At 46.4% G+C, this 20389-nt stretch overlaps 1 protein-coding gene across 3 annotated transcripts; it reads right to left on the bottom strand.

Annotated features, from left to right (window-relative positions):
• Positions 1-11216: 11216 nt before the first annotated feature.
• On the bottom strand, positions 11217-19441 carry LOC102089087 (non-histone chromosomal protein HMG-14A). 3 transcript variants are annotated; one of them, XM_065077932.1, is made up of 7 exons: positions 19374-19441; positions 18572-18675; positions 17380-17409; positions 16908-16937; positions 15933-15983; positions 13181-13324; positions 11217-11904 (listed from the first exon to the last, which is right to left on the bottom strand). In XM_065077932.1, the coding sequence occupies exons 2-7, from the start codon at positions 18584-18586 to the stop codon at positions 11857-11859; spliced, it is 318 nt and encodes a 105-aa protein (XP_064934004.1). In that variant the 5' UTR covers positions 18587-18675; positions 19374-19441; the 3' UTR covers positions 11217-11856. The 3 variants fall into 3 exon arrangements, with proteins under 3 accessions (XP_064934004.1, XP_064934003.1, XP_064934005.1); XM_065077931.1 differs by lacking the exon at positions 19374-19441 and adding an exon at positions 19234-19298; XM_065077933.1 differs by lacking the exon at positions 19374-19441 and adding an exon at positions 18804-18875.
• Between the last annotated feature and the right edge of the window lie 948 nt (positions 19442-20389).

The following is a 20389-nucleotide window of genomic DNA, read 5'->3' as shown; positions in this document are numbered from 1 at the left end:
TTTTTATAAAATTCCTCTTTCAGATTTCCCTTTATCCTTCAACTATTGCTCAGCAGAGCATTCTGCAAGACAGTACCAAATCAGCATTTGATAGATAGCCTTTTGCTTTCTAATTGTTTGGTTTTACATATGGATTTAATTTGTTCATCTAACAAAAGTCAGGGTAGCATGGACACAAATGCTCTAGCAAATATGCGAGATTGTATTATAAAAAAAACACAACTACTGTGCTTGCTAATAGGAAGTGCCAGGGGCCCTCCCAACATGAATTGTTAATTACTTTCCTCTTCTGCTACCATAAAGAACTCATTAAATGCCAAATTACTTCCCTAAACAATGAGTAGCACTGGTTCCTCTTTGGCCTATGTGCTTATTTATTAAGAATTACAACTTCCTTAATCCATACATAGGTTCAAAGGAAGAGGAAATCCAACAGTGAAGCTATTTTTGAGTCAGTTGTGGTCAAGGAAAATGTCAAAAATATTCTTTAATGATGAAAACATTAGGTGATGAGGTGATTTTTGCAGACGGCTCCTCTTTCCCCTTGTCCTTTTCCACCTTTTCTGGGTGTCCAAGATCTCCTCAGCAAGCGAGAGCGGGTCAGAGCCCATTGCTGTGCTTGTAGTGATTTGCATCCATCAGAGTTTAGATTCGTTTGTCATTAAATTAAATGGTCATCAAATCTCAGTCCTGATGTAGTCAGATCATTTCATATTTGAGCACCTTCCTCCGATATCCTCAGGAGATCAGTTTTCAGAATCTCCCTTTTACAATCTTTTTTGGCCTCAATTTCTTAGGGCTTGTGCTCCAGCCCACTAGAATGTTTGCTTTCTCTCTCACCGCCATTTGGAGGCAACTCTAATTTTTTGAAGGCCCCTCAAAGCTTTTCTTGATAGGACCAATTTAATTTAGTCTCCGATGAGTTGTTTTTCAACCTCTGCAGCTACCTGCGCTTTTGGCTGTTCTCTTTATTTCTTCTACAGCAATAAAAGAGTTGGGGAGCACCCCGCGGGCGCTGGGTGTGCGGGGAAGCTGCACATGGTGCCCAGCAAGGCACAGCTCGGTCATCGCTCTTTATTTTCTTGAGGTGTTTCATTCTTACGGCTGGATTATAATGAGATAAGCGTGGAAGGCACCTCCACAGACTCTAGAACTGAAAGAAAAGCATCTCCTGTTTATTCTCCATTTAGTCTACACGATCCCACTGTTTTCCTGTTGAGGATCCTCTTTTCTCCGTGTGTTTTCACGTGCCTCTCTGGACACCTCTCTGTTGTTTCTGTGGCACTCTAGTCAGCCTCTTAATTTGTTATTTCTTTGCTCCTTTCTCCTGTTTGGGTGACTCAGTTTGCTCCAGGGAACGTCTTTCAGACCTTGACCTTTCTTCCAAACCCTTCTTCCCATCCCGACTTTGTCGCTGCCATCACTGCCCTTGCCTTTGTGCTTTTTGCCTTTGCTACGACTCTTCCTGAGATGCTTCTAGAAAGACCGAGGAACATTTCCTTGGGAGCTACAGTGCAGCGGTGAAAGGGGCGCTGAGCAATCCCATTGGGAGCGATGCCGACCTCTCGGCACAGGTCTTTATTCACTGCTGGCTGAATGTGGCTGCGTCAGGTTGGAGGAAACATCAGAGAAATAACCAGCGAAAGAATTTAAGGAGAATTGAGCTCATGAGATGCCTCAATACTCTTTTAATAGTCTTGTCTTCCCTTTTTTTATGAGCATGTGGAAAAACAACCCACATTGCAGCACTCCCTCCCTGTCAGGAGAAGAAAACAACGGGACAAAAACTCTTGCTGGAACTTTCCTTCAGCAGCATTTTCATCCCGTCCCTCCGGAGGGCAAAAGGCGTGAGCTGCGATGTCTGGGGACAACCCATCCTGTTGCATCAGTGCTGTCCCGGGGGGACACAGACGTCCCCAAGCTGGGGCCTTTGCTTTGTTCCCTGCAGCCCCACCCGCCTCCCCAGCTGAAAATCAGATTTTTTAGCTGACTGCCTGAATCTCCGGCTCATGGTTTAATATTCATTTTGCCAATCTGCCCCCAGACTTATCCGGGGATCAGCACGGTGGCCCCAAGGTCCAGCCCCATCTGGGGCAACTGAGTTTGTTTCCTTTGACAATATGGATTTAATGAACAGCGCTGGGAACCGGTTCCCTCAAATAGCTGCAACATAAATGATGGGACGTTTTCCAGTGCAATGCTGCCACCTCGCAGAATAGCACTGTAAAACTCCGCACAGCGGAGTGCCTGCATTAAGCAAGGCTTAGGAGGATTGTGCAACTGAAGCTTTGCTTTAATCTCTGCTGGATTTAGCCAGATGCAGCAAGCTCTGGAAGGGTTACGTGGGTCTCAGGTCTTCTGCATGCACATAGCCGCCATTCTCATCTGGAAATGGTTTGCTCAAAATTAAAAATAAAACCTTTAAAACTGCTTTGCTGGAGCTGCTTTGACTGTGCAGCGGGACAAGGGCCCAGGCTCTCGGTCAGGTGTGTCGTCAGGCACCCAGGGGATAGGTTTTAGGCTAATACGTGGCACACCAGGCCTGCTTTCATTAAAATAATTATAGCAAAAAAAGAAAGGCATTTCCATTTTAAATATTTGCTATCTTAATGACATAATTTCTTTAAATATTTAATATATCAATATATAAAATTAAATATTAATTTCCAATGCATTTATAGAACCCATTTCACCCAAATGACCGCAGAACTATTTCCTTAGCAGGGAATCCCTTTTCTTTGCATAATTCCCAATTTAAAGTCTTTCTTTTAGTACACCTCTCAAAATAAATTCATTAGGCTTGAGGTAAAGAACTGAAACAGCTTTGTAGCAACTTGTAGGATTTACAGAGATTTTAAACTCTTTGGGGCGTATTTTTTTTAACTTCCTGAACTCGTGACCTATCAGACGCTCATGCACATTAAAAATAATGCGATTTTTCTCGGTGATGAAATGAAACTGAACACAACCGGATCTCCAGCCCTACAAGAAATGATGCTACCGATGTTATAAACCGGGTTGGTTTAAAACCGCCGATGCCTTTAGCTTTATATTAAGGGGAGAGCAGGGTCCCGAGGTCGACACCGCACAGTTACCAGGAACAGCGTGGTGTTCTGGGCTGAAATCAAAGCAGAACGAGAGCAGTCGCCCTGGTGACCTGTGCCGGCCTTTGTACCCTCCTGTGCCTCCCGTGCTGGGACAGAATATCTCCTCGCTCGCTGAAGTGGATGACTTTCAATTAGATGCAATGAAGGAAATATCTATTTTTTAAAAACAGATGCACACAAGTGTGTATCTGAGCATCTTTTTTGGTTTTAAATGAAATTTCCTTGCATACGGGGAAGGATAATATTAATATCTCCTTCCATCTCGTGATGATGGTCGCGGATCTTTCGTTTTGCTCGTTCCCTCACCCGAGGTTTTAAGGGTGACGGTCGTTTCCCGCGGATCGCGTGCAGAAGGTGTTTGGCTTCAAAGAGCAACAGGGAGACAAAACAAACTCGTGTTCTTCAATTAATTTCTCTGGTTAGGAAGAAAGCCAAAATCAAATGACATTTCCACATTAAATATGAGCAACGGGTGGAAATTCAGCTCCAGGTTTAATTACTCTCTCCTCCGGAGCTAATTAGGAGCGTGGTCCGTCCAGAAGCCGCGGACGGCGCCGTCCCTCCCGCTCGGTGCCATCTGCCTTTGCTTTTCACGCCTGGCTGGCACGATGGATGCGCAGGGTAATGGGGCTGTTCCCACCCCCGCCCTCTCTTTGGAAAGGAAATTTAAAGAGAAAAAAGAATGGGTCAAACTGCTGCATGCTGCCTTTTTCCTTTCCACTTTTTCAGCCTTTCAGCGTACAGTTTTACAGCAATTGGGGGGAAAATTGCCCTGAAAGAAAGAAAGAAACAAAAAAATCCGTCTTACTTTTTAAAGAAAAACCTCTGTGCCACACAAGCAGCTGCAGAGAATTTCTCTTCCGAACGGGCGGTGTAATGGGCTTTGTCAGCCAATGCTGTCGTGAATAAAAACCTCGACCCTCAGAGTCATCCAAGGTTTGGATGGAACTCGGGAGGTTCCTGGTGCGAGCGAGCGCCAAAACGCGCTCGAGACGACGGGTTTGTCATGTAGAACTTGACTGGAGGTGGTGAGTCCAGGGCTCGAACCGGGGCAATAACCAAAACCGCGGAGTTTTGCACCCACCAGCCTCACCGAGGGAGAGAACAGGGCCGGGGGGACCTGGGGACACCCACCGAGGGGACACAGGCCCTGGGGACAGCTGGTGCCGCACATCAAATGGGGCTTTCGGCATCCACCAGGGAGTCGCTCTTGTTTTAAAAAGTGTGACCTGCAACCACATTATGTATTTTTAAAAATCTATTTTGATATATATTTAGATATTTAGATAAATCTTTATTATATATAAATATACTATACTACAACATAGTAATATACTATACTCTACTATACTATTATATTATATTATATTATATTATATTATATTATATTATATTATATTATATTATATTATATTATATTATATTATATTATATTATATTATATTATATTATATTTCTTGTAGTACATATTGAAAATATATATAACTATAAATAAAAAGCCACATTGCTGGGCGCTTTGCTGCTCTCCCGAGCACACCCCGGGATGCTGCTGAGGTCAGGTGTCCCAAGTCGGGTCCCATCCAGGCAGGGGATGGGTGCTGGTGACATGAGCGAGGGCGGCGCCAGCAGGTGACAGCGGGTTATGTGGGACGGGGCTGGGCAGGAGACCTGGGGCTGGGAGCCCATGGGGCTGGGGGGGTTTGCTGTTCCTGCTGTTCCGATGCTCCTGGTGGGAAGAGCTGAGGCCAAGCAGGGAACACAGAACAAATTGAAAAGGCTTTTTTCTTTTTTCTTGCCCCAACAGAAGAACCTGCCTAAACAAATGGAAAATCATCAGCAAGTGCCAAAGGCAGATGCTCCCCTGCAGCCCCCGGAGACCCCGGGAACAGGCACGTCCCCCCTGGCCCAGGGGCTCCCGACTTGAGCAGCGTGTGAGTTGAAACTGGGGTGATAGTGCTGAATCATGTTTATAAAGTAATCTTAAGTTACAAATGGAGGTTTCTATGCACGTGCACGAATTGGGAGCATTTCCCGCACATATTCCTCATCTATGTCCCGCGATGGTTCCAAGCCGAATCGCACTGCGGGATGTCCAAACATGCATTTGGATTGTTTGTAAGATGTGCGTAACCCACCCCATGGCTTATAAAAGATACATGGCACAATTATTATCTGCTCCCTAAAATATATTTGACTTTTAGAGAATGTGCCGGTGAGATGCCTTTGTAGACCCATTTTGATTTATTGATGGGCGCCGTGGCCGTCACTGACATCCCCGTCACCGGGGCGGCAGGACAGCGTGGCCATCCCACTGGTACCCGCTGCCCAGAGCCCACGGGTGCTGCTGCGTCCTGACGGAACGCAGCCCTGATGGTGGGGACCAGAGGATGGGGACACGCAGACCCCAAGTTTCCATGGCAAGGAGGCTGCAGGGCAGGCGGGGAGGAGCAGCCGTCACCCCGGTACCTGCTCCTGCCATCCATCGCCCCACCAGCTGATTAACCTCAAACCCATGAGCCAGTTCTCTTTGCCGTGCAGCTACAGGCGAATATTCAGACATGACCACCACCTAGAGGCTAAAGCACTAAGTGAAGCCATTTTAGGAAGGTTTATAGCCAAAATGGGCCAAAAACGGGGTTGGGAATATTTCAAGAGCCCGAATTGAGCAGCAGTGGGAGCTGGGGACCTGGACCACCCTCCACTGACCCACTGGTGGCCATCACCTCAACCTCAGCCCACGCAACAGCAGCACCAGGCCAACATGTCACGCTGTGGGGACACTTTAGGAGACAAGTTTTGCAAAGGGCAGAAGAATGAGGTGTCCCTTCCCCCCAGCGCATCCTCCCCTCCATGACGATTTTTGAGATCTCTGTGGGCAACGAGTTCCCCAGCTTTAATTCCGCATCGCGTGAAAAATGTTCGTCTTGCATCTGCCACTCGGTAATTTCATTTGGTGCCTCTTTGTTCGCTTTGTTTTCCAACACAAGAGCCATCGACCCCCGTTCACCCTCCCCGTGCCACCGCACCAGTCTGTACATCTCCCTCCTCCTTTTTTCACCCCTGTCTGTCAGTTCTTTGCAAGACAAAAAGGGCAATTTATCTAATTGTTGCTGATATAATGTGCTAAAACTCCCCTTTACCCTCCAACAGTTAATTACACTTGTTAATTATTTTAATTGCTCCCAACGTAATGGGCCAGGTATAGAGGAGGATCCCAGCGGGCTACACGGGCACAAGCACAAAGCAGGAAAGTCAGTGTTTGCTCCAAAGAGCTGCATTGATATAACCAGTCTATAACAGTGAAGCTGGAGCAGGGAAAGCTTGGCTTAAATTTGCAAAATTCTGTTTGCAGCATGGACGGATTTACAGGAGGCGGCCTTAGGGGAAAGCCGATCTGGAAGAATTTCCCTTGGACTGGCCTGTCGGGGCCACTTCCACGCAAAATGCAACTGTGACTTGGCCGTGGAGTTACAGCCGGCACCTCTGGGATGGTTAAATATGGTTATACGAAGGAAGAAATCAAATCAAGCAAACTTTGAGCCCGGGTGGAAAGCTGAGGCTCAGTCCTAGGCTTAGCGACAGCCTCCCGCTAAGGACAAGACTTGTGCCGTGGGGAACGGCGGCCCCATATCGGTGAAACAAAAAAGATGATTTGTGGCCTGGCGGAGCAGCGTCTGCCAGCGCCCTCGTAGCCAGGACGAAACCCGAGAGTCGCCGCAATCTGAACCTTCTCTGCTGCTCCTTTTGTCTTACGGGGAGGGGAGAATAACAAACAGAAGAGAACCAGAAAGCTTTGTGGCTAAGATGTCTCACATCTGGTTTGAGCTCCAGTAAATGTACTTCCCCCCCAACACTCCTCCCCGAATTGTTAATGTTGAACAAACAAAAGCCCAGCGATTTTTCTGGATTTCAGCTCTCGTGTGACTTCTAAGCAGCTTTGACTGTGAATTCCAGGCCGGTGGCTCCGTCCCCGAGGAAGGCGACGCACCTCGCTTGGCTTGGGGGGGAGGCAAAGCCAAAACTCCACGTCCTGGGATGGCATGTGAGTACCGGCTGGGGACACCGATGCCAGGGGGCACAAGTGGTTTTGACCATTTGACCACTCTATTTTTAGATTTCAACACAGCATTTTTTGCCTGTGTTATTTATTCTTCCCTCCTCCCCCCCCCGCTTTTTTTTTTAAGAACATCTGGAAATGTTTAAGATGTGTCCAATTGTATTAACATGCCTTTGAGAGCTCTGGTGTCAATTGGATTTCCATGCTTGGAGCTTTCTAATTTGTGAGTTTGTTCCTTTTATATTACGTAAGCACCAACTTAATTTCGCTGCTCTCAGGTGTTATGTCAGCCCAAAGTTCATGCCGATGCATCTGGCCATCACTTAAATATTTCCCTTTGACACCTTTGGAGCGATTCCCTCGCTGGCACCATGGGAAGAAGGCGGTTTGGTTTCTCCAACACCTTATCCAGCCAGCCCATCGCTGTCATCTTCCAGCAGTGTGGGCAGGTGAAGCTAAATCGGGGCAGATGTAACCATTAAAGTAAAGAACTCGGGGCGGGGTGTGGGACCACCACACTGCTCCCCTCCTTGAGTCTAATCCTCATCACGCTGCTTCAAAAGCCGGGGACGGTGGCTAAATGAGACACCGATAAGTTCTGTCACGCACCTCGACGCTCGCTGGTGGCCGGCCCTCCTCTCCTTGGGCACGGGGACGACAGGGACGGTCTCTGGCCAGAAGCCACGGTGACATTGTTCTCTCTGAACGCGAGCGGCTCCTCGAAAGCTGCAGAGCGCCGGGGCCCGAGGGTGTTCCCGGCTCTCGGGAACCCATCCAGGGCATCGCTTTGCAGAGCAGGAGCCCCCACGCCAGCTGTGCGGGGAAGGAACATCACCACTGGGACAATTAGAAAGGAGAACCATCCGTTTCTCTTCAGAAGATTCAATTTTCTTCCCGCTTCATCAGATTAACACCAATGTAACTTCATTAACTACCAGGGAAGTTGCTCTTGATCTGAAAATCAGACCTGTCGGGTTTTCTGGCTTTTGCATGCAGTCGCTTCATTCTGAGGAGCAAAGGTGGATGCTGATGTGCCTACAAAAGCCTTCGTCGTATGTGGGTTGGGAGGGTGAGGTTTTTTCCTTTCCCCCATTTTAAATGCATCATTTACTCTTTTTTTTTGTTTTACACCTTGCTCTGATATTCCTTGTCTGCTTGCTGCTGGCAGCCACGCTTTTCCTCTGCCGTTCCTCCCCCCGTGCTGCTCCAGCACATGGCTGCTGCTGGCCACCAGAAGCCTCCAGACACTTCCTTCCACTTCAAACCTCCCTCGCCAGGCCGCTGAGCAAGGTTTTGCTAAGCCTTTAATTATTCTAACAAAGAAATAAGCAAATACTTTCCCAAGTTGTGTTGAAGATCCAATAAGAACACACATTATTGAGAGCAATGAGAAGCCTCAGTATTTTCTTTAAAAGTCTGCAGGCATCCTGAAGTCACCTCAGCCCCGTGCTGCGCTAGAGCCCGCGCCAAAAGTCCTGGCACAAGTGGTATTGATGCACCAAGAGAACGATAAAACAAAAATCCTAGCGCAGAGCCTTGCTTTGTCCAGTGACTCCCGCTGAATAAAATCATTATGATGAGCCCCTTAGCAATAAAATTAATGTGATCCCTCCAGCGTTGCACTGCAACAGGGTCATCGCTCACTGTTGCCTCACTGTATTAACCTTGTCTCTGTATCTGTACACTCCCAGGTGAGGCTTGTCAAACTACCTCGAACGACGAGGAATATGCACAACACTGTGACCAGCAATATCGCCTCCTTTCACCAGGTGTCACTGCAAAATCCAAGGCAATGGCTTGACGTAGATAACTGAGCTACGAGGGCATCTCCCCACTGCAAGCTGGCGCCGCACTCGCTTTAAATCTCTTCCTCCAGCTAAAAATATCATCATGCCACCTCAGAACCCTCGGTATCTTTAGACTCGTGAATCCGTTCACCACATCACATCTTGGAAGGTCTGTAATTGTTATTATTCGTTGTGATAATTGAGCTCCTGCAGCTCATTTTGTTTGCCTGGCAATCCTATTGATTTGTCATAACTGGCACTAGAATAGGCAAGAATCTGCCGCTTGCACTCTCCGTGAAGGAAGGTTCTCCACATATTCCACCTGAAAGCAGATACACCCAGCTGATTGCTCTCCGAAAAGGCTTTCTCCCTTCCAAACCTCGGCTTTTTGGTCAACCGTAACTGAAGCAAAGCTTGTGAGCTGCCTGGAGCTTTGATTTAGTGCCTGGACATGAGGATTTGGCAGAAGACAGGCGATATATTCAGTTGTGCAACTTGCTCAGTGCCCCATTGCTCAGAAAAGTTGGGGATTGGAGCGAGGAGGTTTGCTTGCAAAGCTCTTAAGCAATTTTCTGTACTTATTTGAAACAGGAATCTGATTAGAACAATAGTTATAGAATTATGAACAACTCTTGCCCTGGCACTAGACGAGGAAGAACTAAACAAAACCAAACACTCAATTGTATGCTTTTGTTTAACAACCTCAGTATTAAAATGGAGAAACACGGCTTGACATATAGAACGACCTCAATTAGCATCTGACGGGCTGATTATACCTTGGCAAATGGATGAGCCCTTTGCTAAGAAGAAAATATCAACCATATTCATAGCGGCTGCTGTTACTTAAATGATCACGCTTGAAACGCACTGTGATGAGAGGATAACGCCAAAGAGAAATGGTCCCAGGCTACCGAGATTTGGAGGAGCTCACCTCAGTCAGACCCTAAAAATGATTGTCCTATGTCCTAAGCACACTGCTGGGCTCGCTAGTGATTTTTTCTTATGCAAAAGCAGCCAAAATTCAGTAACTTTTAGGTGTAAAAGTATCAAGATGACATTTGAACTATTGTTGGGTCCTCTTCAAACTGGGACATTCAGAATTGCCCTGATTTTACTAAATTAGCTTTAGTTTTTCCAACGCTGACCTGTGCACCTGATAGGAAACAACTCCAGGAGGAAAAAGGCAACGAAAAAGGCCCCTAAAAACTCTCTCCCCTCCACTGCTGAGGAATCACAGAATCACAGAAAGACCATAGGAAGATGTAGCACAGTTAACCCTGGTGATTATAGAGCAGTTCTACAGAATAAAAAGTGGTGCAGGAGGAATAAAAATCCCTCGTGCTTTAGCCCTTGAAAATTAAATCCACATTAGAACATCATCCGGTAGCCAGTGCCCTGGGGCACTGATCCCCCAACACACACTTAACACAAGACACTGCACTGAGACGCCAAGTTAGGTTTTGGATATGAGATCAAATACGCGAGCTCTTGGAATTTCACGTATCTGGGCTGCGAAACAATTTAATGTACAAGATAAGGTTTCTGCATTGCAGGCGTTTTTCTTCTTATTAAATATATAATGTATTTGGTAATAAGTGTGAAGAGACTTTATATAAAAGGAAGCTTTAGGAGGAAAAATTGAAATGCCCTTGAGGAAGTTGCATAGAATAGCTGTAGCAACAAACCGCAGGCTAGATAAAACCAGTATTAGACCCCCATTTGACTACTGTCTAGTCTAGCTGTCATTTCCCAGAAAAATGAAGCTCATGTTAAAGGAAAGCACTTCTGTACACATAGGTGTTATCGTGCTAGGAGAAGCAAAGCGAGCCCAAGAAAACATTCTGTAACACGTGTTTAAAGAAGAAAACCATAACAGTTGTTCAAGTCTGCACTTTAACCAGGACTACAATCATCCTGACATCCATGATTTCAGCCGTGAAGGGTTTAACAGAAACGTGGGAGTCTTAAAGCAATATTTCCAAGAGGGAAGAACTCCCCTCTAAATCATAATCAACAGGCACATAAGTCAGACAATACCCTTCAGAATTTATAACAGCTAGGATGCTCAAGGTGTAATGACCAACCGGCACGTGTCCTCTGAAATCATCTATTCCCACGCTGGCTGCGCAGAGGCTGCCCCAAAATCTGGGTTTTTTCCCCAGCAGAAGCGGGGGCTCAGGCTCTCACACCACGGCCCAGCGCTCCTCGGGAACGCGGCAGCTTCCAGCAGCACGTTTGCAGCACAAGCAACAAACCACAATCAGCTTTTGAGGAGTCTTTTTTATTAAGATAAATCCAGCAAAATTCCTAACAGTGGGTACATACAACCAACCTGCCCTTTTAAAAGAAATGTTTGTATTTCATTTAAAAACATGATTACACTTTTATTTATTTTATTTTTTTTTTCAAAACTGACAAAATAAAATTACATTTGGGAAACAACAGATTTCCAGCTCTTAGGTTTTTCATGAAAATAGCTCACCTTCTTTATAAAAGCAACCCACAGAACCACTGGAATGTTTAACACAGTTATTTGTTTTGAGACCTCCCCACTTTAAGAAACCATACAACACATACAAGGGAAAAATTAAAATCTGAAGTCTGTAAGCATGACTTACACAAAAAGGGACACACTGACAGAAGTCAAAAGCTACCACCACTTATTCTTTCCATGTACCATACAAACTATTACAATCACAAAATTTAAAAACAATGATTTTTTTTGTTGTTGTTTTGTTTGTTAGGGATTTAATTCCCAAGTAACCGAGATGAAGATGTTCCATAATTAAATTCATGCTAAAAAAACCTGCATTTATAAAATAGTTGATAAAAATATTCCTCTCTGTTAACAATACAGCATGGAGGTACGGATACCAAATGATGGAGATACAGGGCAGGGTGAACATTACTCGGACTTGGCTTCCTTATCATCAGATGCTTCAGCAGCTGGTGCCTGGAAAAATGTTTGGGAAGAACAGAAATATTATTGGTAATGCTAATCGGACTCCATTCTAGTGAGCAGCAAAGAGAGACTAGTTTGTTAGCGCACAGACAACATTTTGTGTGCACAGACAAAAATGCACAGCTACTACCAAAAATATCAACACAACAACACGTCAGCTGGCAATTCTGAAAATTAAAACATAGGTATTATTTAATTATGGAGTTAATTTTGGAAAGTTAAGTGCCTCCAAAGAGGCGGAAGTTGAGAACACATTTTCGATTAATCATATGCTAGGGAAAGTTCAAGTCCTCATCTCTGTAAGTCACAGGGAATTGTAAGAATTACACATAGACGTGCGATACTTGTCTATTGTCCAAACTTTGGGGAAATCAGTTCTCACCTGTTTTCTATATAAACGTCTGCTATTACTTTTTAAGTCAACATACCAAAATCACAAAGCTCCTACCACAGATCCTTTCAAGTACATTAGCCTCATATTGATTTTTAGCAAAGAAGCTCCCAAATTAGTTTTAAAAATGAAAGAACAGACAACCCACTAAGTGGATAATGAAACTCAACACATGAAGAGAGATCACTGTAAATCAAAAGCACCACAGGCTAGTCTGAGCCTACAGGGGCAAAGGGAGCTCGTAGAAAATGTGGTGCTTCTACTATCAACAAGAAATCTGCTCGAGAAGGTCACCAGGAGGCGACTGAAGCCTGTAGCTACTCCTGGCAAACAGCAGCTCTTGAGTAAGGAGCTGGTAGAGTAATAACCTATAAGAAACAGGCTCGTAGATCAAAAGACAAGACTGACTTGATTTCGCAGATCTCTCGTTGAATTGTTCTGAGGCGAAGAATTGTTTTAAAGAATTGTGTAAAAACTTAAAACCAGATTTCTGGCCCAGTCCCAGCCCGTGCTGAGCAATCCCGCAGCCCAGAGAGGACACGCGAAGCCAGCTCGGGGTTGGAGAGCAATCTTACTGAGCTCTATTGTTCCCCAAATATTCTGCATTGCACTTGTGCCAACCCCAGGAGGGACACCAGGACAGCCCAGACCACCTGTGGAAGGGCTCTGGCATGCAGCAGGAATGATTCCGAAGGAGAACGCTATTCTTTCGCGCCGTCCCTGGGAGCTGCCCTGCGCAGACACTGCAGCTGGTCTCTCTTTACGGGATGGCAGTAAAAAACACCCCCCTCTGACAAGGAGGCCCAATCCTTATTTCCTGCAGATGTGTTATCAATACATCCGTGTTTATTCTTGTGTTTACTGTAGCTAAAGTACCTCATTAGTTTTGGTATCTCCGTTTTCAGAGTGGTTTTCTTCTTTAGCATCCTCTTGTTTAGTTTCATCTTTGCCTTTGGCTCCTTTCTTCCCTTTTGTTGCTGCCTTTTTGTCCTCCTTTTTATCATTTGCTGCTTTTTCTTTCTGTTAAGAAAACAGACCATGATAAGGTGAACACTAATTTCCACCTCATACATCTGCATACACACATTCTCAACTCCAAAACCATCTACACGATCTGCTTCTCCACTGAACTTCTTATTGACAAAGATGGGATGAAAGTTTCTAAGGAGAAGTGTTCTCCTTCTGTTCTGTCCTGAATGTGCTACTGGGAAGTGCATAATATAAAAGCAGCCATGGCCGGGGTTAAAAGAATTCCAGTTTTTAATAGGCATTCAATTAAATTAGTTAAAAAATATTGGAATTGAACTGGCCTGTATTTCTGCTGTGCTGCTGAAAGACATACCACAGAACAAAAAGAACATGTACAACCAGTGGAAATACCACAATACTTCAGATGTGCTATTAATGCCTATTTAGCAAACTGCAACCAAGCTGTAGTCAAAGGACTTTCTCCCTTCCCTGCCACAAATGTTCCTTCCTATAATAAACCATTTGTGTGATAGACAAGCTGGGGGCCCAGGAGCATCACTTCAATAACAACAACAGCTTCCCATTTATTACTCAAGCACAGTTTCTTATAGGTGGATCAGGATACATCAAAGCAAAACTTGATGCTACAACTTCTGTAGGAATAGTTTTCTTTACGGCAAGGGCAGAGCCCGACCCAGTACAGTAACAACCACGACTCTCCTCAGTTTCACTCCCCAGGATCTGCCTCTTGCTGCACTAAGCACACGAGCTCAGTTCCTTGCTTGATTAACCTAATTCCAACACAGCAACCAGAAATATCTGCAAAGTTACTACTCACAGGTAAGTGAAGATAAACAGATAATTACTGAACATGTGTATATATTTCTACTCAGAAGATAAAGTTGTCTCAGTGACTAGAAGTTACAAAAGGTGTAACTTCTTATTTTGACGCCTTATTAGTGTACAAAATTAATTCACCTTAAAAATGAGCTGCTTGCTAAGGGTAAACACAGACACAGAGTGTGAGGAGCAAAGTCACCTGTTTCTTCAACGATACTGATGATTAAAAATTCACCCAAATTAACACCAAATTCTATAATAAGGCAGAAAACTTAAGACAGGAGGTGAGTAGCACCAGAATGGGTGAGGATCTCTTTCCTCTCCCCAGACTGACCTTGCTGAGGGATTTCAGCCCACCTGGGAACTTTGCTACGTGGTGTTCGGAGTCCCCGTCTCCGGTGCTGTGCCCACTGTGGACAAGCCTCTCACGAGGCCTCACTTACCACAGACCTGGAGTTCTCTGCAGGCCCACTCTTTGCTGATAAAGCCCCTGTTTTTGAGGAGAATTCAGAGAAACTGGCTTCCACAGCCAGACTGAGCAGAGGGAGCATGTCTGGCCGCACGCAGCTGTGAGGGAGCGTCCCGGGGTCTCTGCTCTGTCCTGCGATGTCCCTGGCTTCTGGGGACGAGCTGACAACTATTCTGACAAACCCTCTTCCACAACCCAGTGAGTCCAGGGCAAAAAATAGCCAAGGAGATAAAACACTCAAAGAACCTGACGGTTGCAAAGTTAAGCATCGGGGGAAACAAGAATTAAAGATGCCTGCACTATTCTTATTACATCCCCTTTTGCACAGATGTTGATCCAGTCTTTGGAGCTCTGGAGAGTCAGAAATGCAGCTCAGGTATCCCGGCTTCAAACCAGCACTCCAGCACAAACCAGCACATTTTCCCAGTCCACCTGGGGCAAGTTTTCATCTTCTGGAGTTCTGCTGTGCCGTATGCACCTGCAGCGCCTTTTAAACGTACAGCAAAGAGCTCCAGCTTCCCAGCCCATCATCCCCTTCAATACCTAAAGCATCTTGCCCGCACTTTCCCCACGTAACCATCCAAAACCACAACGGAAAGTGTATGATGGGAAGAGGCTAAAAAGAACACCAAAGTTTTGTCGTTTTCCACCTGCAAAATCCTAATACAATCTGATAATTTACAGATCTAAAAAGAACCAAAAGCACTGCAAACTGTGACTGCTGGGGAAGTTTGTGAGAGGAAGGGACTATAAAGAAATAACTCGTGGATTACAGAATTGTCCCCTTTTAAATTCCAAACTGTTGCTCCAAAGCACAAAGCAGCTTGAAATAGTTTCTTCTTTAGCTACACTGTCAGATATGCCAATATTTTTGACATTTCCAAAAATATCCAGCTTAAGAACTTAACGGGCACGTAGAATTTTATCTCCAGTGATTAAAATCCAATGAACAGATAACTTACTGAAGAGATTGCTTTTGAATGAAAACATAGTAAGAAACTGTAATTAAAAGCATGATTTTCAATGCCTTCTCTAACTGAGTCTCTGATCTCTATTCAAAGCATCGTTTTCCCAACAATGCATTATATGAAACTTCAGAACAGCCTCGCAAGGCAGGCAGTAAAGCCTCACCACAACTGATGAAAAATCTGTTCAGTTCACCACATTCCTTCACTAGCAATTGGAAAAAATTATATCTTTCGCATTATTTCATCTCACATAATTCAATCTTAAATCTTTAAAAAAAAATACGAAAAACCAAAATGGTTTGTTGTGGATGTTTCTTATCCCCCTATAAACAGCTTGAGAAAGAAAATTATAACTTCAGTTCAAGAGATCTCCAACACTTACCTTAGGTGCTGCCTTTTTGGGCTTTGGCTCCGGTTTAGGTGGAGCAGGTTTCTGTACAAAACATACATAAGAAACAGAATCAGATGAATGTTATGAATGTTTTTGCAGTATATTGGCAACATTTGAGAACTATTCAAACATAAAACAGTTCAGAGCTGTCTGCTTAATTCTGTAGTGTAAAGGAGTAAATGTCAGAGACGGATCAGAATGTTTTGTTATCCAAACCCATGTTATGGTACAGATGCTGACAGTAGTATTAAGTAGATCGTTACTGCGTCTGGGTGTCACCATCTGCTGTGAAGGCAAGTGTGTGTCAAAAATGAATGGCATTAACATTTGGACATAACTCTACATAGGAATACACATCTTAGCTTTCACTAAAATTAAGTACTTTCTTTTTTAAATAGCAACCATTACCCACTTGGCATTTCCAAGCTGGTTTAAAAAAGGGCTGGGTGCACTAAGCGTCTGTAGAAGAGGATGCCGAGAGCCTGTTTAGGGCTGTGACTTCAGGCTGAACCCTACCGCGTGACACAGATTTACACCCTCTAGGTCTCAGTTTACCCAACAGTCGGGCCCGCAAAATCAATGGGCAAACTACAAGTCTAAGGAGAGAGCAGGTAATTTATAGCGCTATGAGCAGGTATTTGTATGGAGAAGACCTACAGAGAACAAATGCATCTTAAAATCAATATTCCTTGACTCTGGATACTCACGTGTCCAGACTGAATTTTAACTAAGGCCTAGGTTGTATCTCATGTAAGATGTCTAGAAGGGAGCCTGTCATGTGCTGATACTCAAGGACTGGAAACACAGAATAGGAGTTTTGCCTTTAAATATTGCAATACCCTAACCATACCTGTCATAATACTGGTGGGAAAAAAACCCAACAACCACCCAAATGGTTTCTAACTATCCCCCAGAACTTAGCATCCCATGTGATATAGTATTAAATGAGTAAATAAAGATACTTACAGCAGATAGTCTAGCTGACCTTCTCTTTGGCTGCGTAAAGAAAGACGTGTCACTAATGTTCAGAGAGCACACAAAGCACTGCTTTCTCAGAACTAAAACCCAGAATTGCGCAGCACATACATTACACCACGAAGCGCCACACAGATTCTAGGAATTACGAAATTACGGGCATTATGGCGATGACGTCCGAAAAGTGCAGCTTTGTTCAGTAGCTCCCGCTCTGTGCTGCGATGTTTTTACCCTACTGAGGTGGTGATAAAGTTTCTTTATTTCCAGGAACTGTGCCATTAAGGCTCTGTCAGGCTGAAGGGGACACATTCCCCTTCAACACCCGGTGTCCACCTCTGGTGAAAGACCCAGGGATGGGCCCGGGGACCTCAAAACCAAACCCCTGAGGGTATGCAAGGGGCTCATCGTTTCTGTGGAGAACCACAGTAGGATGGGGGAATGGTGGGGAAGAAGCAGCTCCTACCTCCTCCTTTGCCTCTCCTTCAGCTGGAGCCTGCAAGGAAAACGAGACACTGAGGTGAGAAGAGGGGAATTCGCTCCTCAGAACGCTAAAAAGGGTGAGGGAAGATCCATGGCGGGTCACCCCCCCAACACCTCACAGACTACAACTCCCACAATGCCCCGCGGCCGCAGAGCCGACGCCATGGCGCTGAGGCGTCCCCGCCGTTTAAAAAGTTCCCGCCAAATTACCTGACACAACAAGGTCGTCGCCGGCCCCGCGCAAGGACAATGACGGCGACACGGAATGGGTCGCGGAACCGCTCGCCGCCCGCGGGGGCTTCGGCGCGGTCCCGCCGGTCCCCCCCGCCCCGCCGTTCGGCGGGGCGGGGGGGACCGGCGGGACCGCGCCGAAGCCCCCGCGGGCGGGCGGGGGTCGCGGGTGGGGGACTCGGAAAAACGGGGACACGCACACACAAAGTTACTAATTATGGTGGTGAACCCTTTCCCGTCGTGTTGCCTTTTTGTTTTTTTTTTTTTTCTTTTTTTTTTTTTTTTTCCTTCAAGGACAGTTTCAAATTCTGCGCCGCCTAATGGCTCCAAATTACCATTGCACAACCATCTGGTATGACAAGAAGTGGGAGAGGAGGGAGGGAAAAAAAAAAAAAGAGAACAAAGGCAAACGCAGGAGAAAGAAGCAAATTTAGCCACAAATCCTCCCGAGGGGTGACACGATCCGCCTTCAAATGTTGCGGGGGGCGGGAAAGGGGGTTTGGGGGCGTTTGGAGAGCGGGTTTTTGGGCGGCGGGAGAGCGGCGGCCCCGCCGTGCTGAGCCTGTGTTCTCCACAGGGGCAGCAGCAGCACTATGGCTGTTTGTAATCCAGCATGGAGACACCGCTCTGCCTTCTCCTCTGCAAACAAAACAGCCCGAAGTGAACTCGCAGCTTCGCTCCCCCCCGCAACAACCCAACCCCGCTACCCGCACCAACAACACGCCCTAAACCCTCTCCCCTCCAGTCCCGGCTCTACTTTAAAAGACAGGCACGAAAAATTAAAAAAAAAAATAATAAAAAAAAAAAAAACAAACCCCACTCCACATACACACGCGCGCGCGCAAAATATTTTAACAGATAATTTCGCAAAGGCCGCTTTAATCTCTCCCCTTCGTTCCCTACCTCTTCCCCCTCTCTTTTTTTTTTTTAATTTTTGTACTTACCTTTCTTTTGGGCATAGTTGCACCTTAATAGTTGATTGCAAAATATACAGATAGAGATATATATCAAAAATAAATGCAACCACCAAAAAACTGTTTCAACCGTTCTGCAAAATTGCAAAAAAAAAAAAAAAAAAAAAAAAGAAGATGTATAAGGGACCAAGAGTTAATTGCAGCAGAAACTGAACAAAAAAAAATCCCCCCCTCTTTATTGCAAACAGTAAAATACACCAACACGCAACCAAACTGCATGAATGGGGAGCGCGAGATGGGCCCAGCCGCCGAGTGACGGGCGCGGCGGCCAATGGGAGCGCGAGCAGCGGCGGCGGGAGGCGGGGCGTGGGGCGGAGGGGGCGGGGCGGCGGCCGTAGCGCGAGAGCCGCTGGCGGGCGGAGGGACGGCGGCTTTACGCTGTCTGCGCAGCGCGGCCGCCGAGCGCGCGCTGGATGCGGCGCCGCGGGGAGGGCCCGGCCGGCTGCCCCCGCTCGGCCCGCGGCAACCGGGCACGCCACGCGTGGAGCGGCGGCGGCCGCTTCCCCCCGGCGCTTCTCCGAGCGGCCTCCGCGCCGCGGCACGTCCTGCCCCGCTCGGCCGCACATCCCCATCCCTCCCCCTCCCGCCTCGTTCCCCCCAGAGGCCGGGAAAGAAACTTCCCCGAAAGTTACCACAGGCCGCAGGACGACAACATGGCCGCCTCGGCGCGGCCCCGGCCCGCCCGCTGCGGGGCTGCGGCCTGGCGGCCGGGGGCGGGCGGCAGCAGAGGCGCGGGAGAAGCTGGGCCCGCCGCTTCCCGCCCCTGCGGTACCTGTTGGAGCGCGGCCGTCAGGCGGCTGCGGGGGCTGCGGCCTTTATCCAGCCCGGCCCCGCGGGCCGAGCGCGGGGCGGAACTGCCCCCGGGGCTGGGCAGCGGAGCCTTCGGGAGCAGTTTTGTCCCCAAAGTTGCGTTTTGGTGCGTTCCATCGCAGCTTTGGGGCGTGAGATCTTTTGGAGATGGGCCTGGGAGTTTGGGGTAGGCCCTGAGGTGAAGGCTCAGACTTGTGTACGGATTAGGGAAAACGTGCTCGTTTCCAGCATAGCCAACTGCAATCTCTTGTCAGGGTCTCCACCATCTGTCCTGTGTATTTCTTTGGGAAAAGCACAAACTGTATTATAAACCACTTTTAGGACTGAAGGATTTTGCAAGCAAGACCTAATGCAGGAGCTACTGCTCTGGGGTGTGACTGTTCCTGCCAAAAGCCACTGTAATCTCTTTCTACAAACCTACAATAAAGGAGGTTGTGCGGTCTTCCTAGATACACTGTCTCAGCACTCAACTGCCCGTGAACCCATGAAGTTGTCCCTGTATCTGAACTGTGCTTTGGTTGTGGATGTAAGTTTCTTTGCCAAGTGTTTGGCAGATACAGAGAACAATTAACCAGCATAAATTTACGTTTTAGATACTTTTTCACCTCACACTATCATAAACTTCATTTTTCTAGACTGAACAAATTCTCACAGGTTTCATGACCTCATAGGCCTTTCAAAACCTTTCATCATTCTTAGGCTGCTCCAGGCTCTGTCCAACTTGTGTTCTTCCTCACATCTATATCCAATAATCAGGTCAATGAGGTAACCCGTCTCAGTGTCGTATCTGCTGACTGTGCAACAGCATCACCATGTTGGTTCAGATTCTTTTTCTGATCCCCTGTAATCCCCGGATCCCTTTCAATGCCGCTATCTGAACAGCTGTCACCCCTCTTTTTGATAAATTCATGGTGACTTTTTGATTTGTCACTTTTCACATTCTCAAAATTCTTATATGTTAATAGTTGATTATCTTCC

Source organism: Columba livia, chromosome 12 (genome assembly GCF_036013475.1).
Source record: "Columba livia isolate bColLiv1 breed racing homer chromosome 12, bColLiv1.pat.W.v2, whole genome shotgun sequence".
Classification (NCBI taxonomy): domain Eukaryota; kingdom Metazoa; phylum Chordata; class Aves; order Columbiformes; family Columbidae; genus Columba; species Columba livia.
Note: the sequence above shows the minus strand (reverse complement) of the source record. Positions and strands in the feature narration are given on the sequence as shown.